The sequence below is a fragment of the Loxodonta africana genome, chromosome 19, assembly GCF_030014295.1.
Source record: "Loxodonta africana isolate mLoxAfr1 chromosome 19, mLoxAfr1.hap2, whole genome shotgun sequence".
In the NCBI taxonomy this organism is placed as follows: domain Eukaryota; kingdom Metazoa; phylum Chordata; class Mammalia; order Proboscidea; family Elephantidae; genus Loxodonta; species Loxodonta africana.
Genome location: NC_087360.1, coordinates 60152489 through 60158488, shown reverse-complemented (window position 1 = coordinate 60158488; position 6000 = coordinate 60152489). Strand labels below are relative to the sequence as shown.

The 6000-nt window shown below is 40.3% G+C and overlaps 1 protein-coding gene across 2 annotated transcripts in view; it reads right to left on the bottom strand.

The window, feature by feature from the left end:
• Nucleotides 1-5125: 5125 nt before the first annotated feature.
• Nucleotides 5126-6000, bottom strand: part of ZMAT4 (zinc finger matrin-type 4) — a 282267-nt gene continuing 281392 nt past the window's right edge. For both annotated transcript variants that reach the window (XM_023551087.2, XM_023551088.2), the window contains one exon: nucleotides 5126-5263. In XM_023551087.2, the coding sequence (XP_023406855.1) occupies nucleotides 5163-5263 (101 nt within the window). In that variant the 3' untranslated portion in view covers nucleotides 5126-5162. The remainder of the gene's footprint in view (nucleotides 5264-6000) is intronic.

Sequence of the window (6000 nt, the reverse complement as noted above, 5' to 3'; positions counted from 1 at the left end):
CCCTGATGGGGAACACAACAAAGAATCCCTGATGGAGCAGGAGAACACTGGGATGCAGACCTCAAATTCTCGTAAAAAGACCAGGCTTAATGGTCTGACTGAGACTAGAGGAACCCTGGAGGTCATGGTCCCCAGACCCTCTGTTAGTCCAAGACTGGAACCACTTCTGAAGCTAACTCTTCAGACAGGGATTGGATTGGACTATAAGATAGAAAATTGTACTGGTGAGGAGTGAGTTTCTTGGCTCTAGTAGACACACGAGACTATGTAGGTAGCTCCTGTCTGGAGGGGAGATGAAAAGGAACAGGGGAACAGGAGCTGGTTGAATGGACACGGGGAATACAGGGTAGAGAGGAGGAATGTGCTGTCTCATTGCGGGGAGAGCAGCTAGGGGTACATAGCAAGGTGTGTATAAGTTTTTACATGAGAGACTGACTTGATTTGTAAACTTTTGCTTAAAGCACAATAAATTTTAAAAATTAAATTAAAAAAACAAAATACTAGTTAAGATGATGAAAAGAGTCTATTGGGGGAAAGGAATGTACAATAATACAAACTTTCTAGATATTCCATAATAAATAAGGGAAAATATGTTTGAAGACTTATCTTGAGAAAAGTCCCTGGAATGGATCAGAGTAAAGCAAGCAATGAAAGTGGCTCTAACTCATGAGACAATACAATACAAAGGGAAACCCTGTGTCACTAACTAACCCCAGGCTTAATTACTCTCACCTCAGTAAGTTGCCTCTGTGATCTACATCTTTACAATATTTTTGCAAAGCAAATTCCTTGCCTGGAATGCTGCTACCTCATATCCCTACCTGGGAAATCAAAGTCATCTTTTGAAATTGCACATTCACTTAGTCAAAAATGTTTGTCGTTGTTGTTAAGTGCCATCGAGTCAGTTCGAACTCATAGCGACCCTACGCACAACAGAACAAAACACTGCCCGGTCCTGAGCCATCCTTACAATCCTTGTTACGCTTGAGCTCACTGTTGCAGCCACTGTGTCAGTCCACCTCGTTGAGGGCCTTCCTCTTTTCCGCTGACCCTGTACTCTGCCAAGCATGATGTCCTTCTCTAGGGACTGATCCCTTCTAACAACATGTCCAAAGTATGTAAGGCGCAGTTTCGCCATCCTTGCATCTAAGGAGCATTCTGGCCGCACTTCTTCCAAGACAGATTTCCTCGTTCTTTTGGCAGTCTGTGGTATATTCAATATTCTTCGCCAACACCACAATTCAAAGGCATCAACTCTTCTCCAGCTTTCACATGCATATGATGTGATTGAAAATATGATGGCTTGGGTCAGGCGCACCTTAGTCTTCAGGGTGATATCTTTGCTCTTCAACAGTTTGAAGAGATCCTTTGCAGCAGATTTGCCCAATGCAATGCGTCTTTTGATTTCTTGACTGCTGCTTCCATGGCTGTTGATTGTGGATCCAAGTAAAATAAAATCCTTGACAACTTCAATCTTTTCTCCATTTATCATGATGTTGCTCATTGGTCCAGTTGTGAGGATTTTTGTTTTCTTTATGTTGAGGTGGTCTTTGATCTTCGTTAGTAAGTGCTTCAAGTCCTCTTCACTTTCAGCAAGCAAGGTTGTGGCATCTGCCTAACTCAGGTTGTTGAGGAACCTTCCTCCAATCCTGACGCCCCGTTCTTCTTCATATAGTCCAGCTTCTTGGATTATTTGTTCAGCATACAAATTAAATAGGTATGGTGAAAGGATACAACCCTGACGCACACCTTTCCTGACTTTAAACCAATCAGCATCCCCTTGTTCTGTCCGAACAACCACCTCTTGATCTATGTAAAGGTTCCTCATGAGCACAGTTAAGTGTTCTGAAATTCCCATTCTTCGCAATGTTATCCATAATTTGTTATGATCCACACAGCCGAATGTCTTTGCATAGTCAATAAAACACAGGTAAACATCCTTCTGGTAGTCTCTGCTTTCAGCCAGGATCCATCTGACATCAGCAATGATATCCCTGGTTCCACATCCTCTTCTGAAACCAGCCAGAATTTCTGGCAGTTCCCTATCAATACACTGCTGCAGCTGTTTTTGAATGATCTTCAGCAAAATTTTGCTTGCGTGTGATATTAATGATATTGTTCTATAATTTCCACATTCGGTTGGATCACCTTTCTTGGGAATAGGCATAAACGTGGATCTCTTCCAGTCAGTTGGCCATGAAGCTGTCTTCCGTATTTCTTGGCATAGATGAGTGAGCACCTCCAGCGATGCATCTGTTTGTTGAAACATCTCAATTGATATTCCATCAATTCCTAGAGCTTTGTTTTTCACCAGTGCCTTCAGAGCAGCTTGGACTTCTTCCTTCAATACCATCGGTTCCTGATCATATGCCACCTCTTGAAATGGTTGAATATTGACTAATTCTTTTTGGTATAATGACTCCGTGTATTCCTTCCATCTTCTTTTGATGCTTCCTGCGTCATTTAATATTCTTCCCATGGAATCCTTCACTATTGCAGCTTGAGGCTTGAATTTTTTCTTTAGTTCTTTCAGCTTGAGAAACATGTTCTTCCCTTTTGGTTTTCCATCTTCAGCTCTTTGCACATGTCATTATAATACTCTGTCTTCTCGAGACGCCCTTTGAAATCTTCTGTTCAGTTCTTTTACGTCATCAATTCTTCCTTTTGCTTTAGCTGCTCAACACTCAAGAGCAAGTTTCAGAGTCTCCTCTGACATCCATCTTGGTCTTTTCTTTCTTTTCTCTCTTTTCAGTGACCTCTTGCTTTCTTCATGGATGATGTCCTTGATGTCATTCCACAACTCGTCTGATCTTCAGTCTCTGGTGTTCAATGCGTCAAATCTATTCTTCAGATGGTCTCTAAATTAAGGTGGGATATACTCAAGGTCATATTTTGGCTCTCATGAACTTGCTCTGATTTTCTTCAGTTTCACCTCAAACTTGCATACGAGCAATTGATGGTCTATTGCACAGCTGGCCCCTGGCCTTGTTCTGACTGATGATATTGAGCTTTTCCATTGTCTCTTTCCACAGATGTAGTCAATTTGATTTCTGTGTGTTCCATCTGGCAAGGTCCATGTGTATAGTCGCTGTTTATGTTGGTGAAGAAGGTATTCGCAATGAAGAAGTCGTTGGCCCTGCAAAAGTCTATCATTCGATCTCCGGCATTGTTTCTATCACCAAGGCCATATTTTCCAACTACTGATCCTTCTTCATTTCCAACTTTCTCATTCCAATCACCAGTAATTATCAATGCATCTTGATTGCATGTTCGATCAATTTCAGACCACAGCAGGTGATAAAAATCTTCTATTTCTTCATCTTTGGCCCTAGTGGTTGGTGCGTAAATTTGAATAATAGTCGTATTAACTGGTCTTCCTTGTAGGTGTATGGATATTATCCTATCACTGACAGCGTTGTACTTCAGGATAGATCCTGAAACATTCTTTTTGACAATGAAGGCAACACCATTCGTCTTCAAGTTGTCATTCCCAGCATAGTAGACTATGTGATTGTCTGATTCAAAATGGCCAATACCAGTTCATTTCAGCTCACTAATGCCTAGGATATTGATGTTTATGCATTCCATTTCATTTTTGATGATTTCCAATTTTCCTAGTTTCATACTTCATACATTCCAGGTTCCAATTATTAATGGATGTGTGCAGCTGTTTCTTCTCATTTTGAGTTGTGCCACATCAGCAAATGAAGGTCCTGAAAGCTTTACTCCATCCATGTCATTAAGGTCAACTCTACTTTGAGGAGGCAGCTCTTCCCCAGTCATTTTTTGAGTGCCTTCCAACCTAGGGGGCTCATCTTCCAGCACTATATCAGACAATGTTCCGCTGCTATTCATAAGGTTTTCACTGGTTAGTCCTTTTCAGAAGTAGACTGCCGGGTCCTTCTTCCTAGTCTGTCTTAGCCTAGAAGCTCAGCTGAAATCTGTCCTCCACGGGTGACCCTGCTGGTATCTGAATACCGGTGGCATAGCTTCCAGAATCACTGCAACACGCAAGCCCCCACAGTATGACAAACTGACAGACACGTGGGAGAAAAATGTTTATGAAGCCTCTAATATATATCAAGTTATATACTAGGCATCAAGGATACAGCAAAACCAGACCATGATCTTATCCTTATGATACTCTACTTCTGCACCGGTGTTACTGTGAAGCTTGCCCTGAGCACCTAGTTTAATTGTTCCCACCCCTATACTCAAAATTCTCAGTGCAAACCTTAAGGCATTACAGAGCAATCTATCTGTTTATACTCTGTTTCCTCAGCCAGGCTGGGAATTCCACAAGAGGAAGGACTAGGCCCATCCATCTTTCCTTTCCTGGTGACTAGCTTGGAGTCTGACACATAGTGGGTGCTCAATAAACATTTGTTGAATGAATCACTCATTATTCATGAGGCCTGGATACAGTCAAAACTGTTTTAGCAAAGTTAAATGACTCTCCTAATGAATATTAGAAAAATGAAAACAATTATGCTCAGGAAAATTGTACCTTTTTGACACATTCTCTGTTTTTATTAGTAGTCCTAGCAGTTGTTTTAAAAATGCCCATAAAGATAATAAGAGAGGTTTTTAATGAGATGCAGAATATAAATATAGGTGAAATGATGACTAGTTTGCCTTTTTCCAGTGGAAAATCATAAGAATTTGGGGGAAAAATATTATGAGGTTCTATTTAAATGGAAATAGCTATGCATATGACTTAATATACCAGGGGATTTGTTAAGATTCTGTAATAATTGACAATATTCATCCAGAAATGGAAGGTGGTAGAAAATATTCATAGAATCTAACTTCCCAACACCAAATTCTGGTATAGCCTCCAAATAAGTGTAAAATTACTTATTTAAAAACACTTCAAGTCTGAAAGTTTCCTCAAGTTTGTAACAGTGCACTGAGCTGAACTTTAAAAAATGAAAAAACAAAATAAAATAAAACTTCTCAGCACCTGTGCCAACAAAAGGAAAAGAAGTCTGTCTTCAAGTACACTAAGCAGCCCCTGGAGGCCAAAGCAACTGAAATATCAATGGGAACTTCGGAGATAAGGAGAGCTGATCTCCATCTACTTATTTGGAAATAAGTAAAATGTTTAGCCCGTGTTTGTCTTGCTAAAAATTACATGCCAAATGATGGAAGTATGAAAGTACCTACTTGGTCTGGTGTTTAGATCCTTTCAGATGAGCGTGATACTGTTCTATTGAGTTTAGGGAGACGCTGCAGATGGTACATCTGTAATTGCGCCTCAGACCTGTGGACAACAGACAGACCTGGTTAGCTGTATCCAATCATCAACTACCTGAATATATCCTAGGATCTCCAAAAATTCAAGGACAGAGTATCATAAAGGCCATCTGGTCCACCCCTCCAATAATACTTCACTCCCTCTTTCCAGCATGAAGCCAATAGATCCTTTGACAGAAATGCGAATATGATACCTTAGAAGCAGCCTGCTCTTTTTCTGAATGGCTTAAATTATTAGAACAAACTTCTTTAAACTGAGCCAAGAAGTTCCTGAGCATAACTCAAACAAAAAGTATTCTATTCCCTCCCCCTCCCCCCACCAAAGCATACAAGCTGAAAGGCACCTATGATGTCGGAATCGACTCAGTGGCAGTGGGTTTGGTTTTTTGGTTTTAAGGCATATAGGTAGAGTGGGCTGTCATCTTTGTAATGAAATTTGAGAGACTCCAGAGCAAACCCCTGCCGCAATCCTATTCACCCACCTGTATTTCAGTAAAGTGAATCAGAAATTCAACTTTAAGTATCATTCATTTGGGCTTTTCTTCCAGCATTATCTTGTAAAGTATAAATACACAAGAGAACGATAATACATTACTCTAATGCACACGAAGTCTTACTTCCCACCAGAGAGTTTAAAAGAAAATGTACTCATTCATTTCTTTATTCATTTAAGTCATTCAATAATAGAATACTAACTTTGGGCCAGGCACTAGGGATTTCAAGATGAATAAGGTGCTCTTTGTT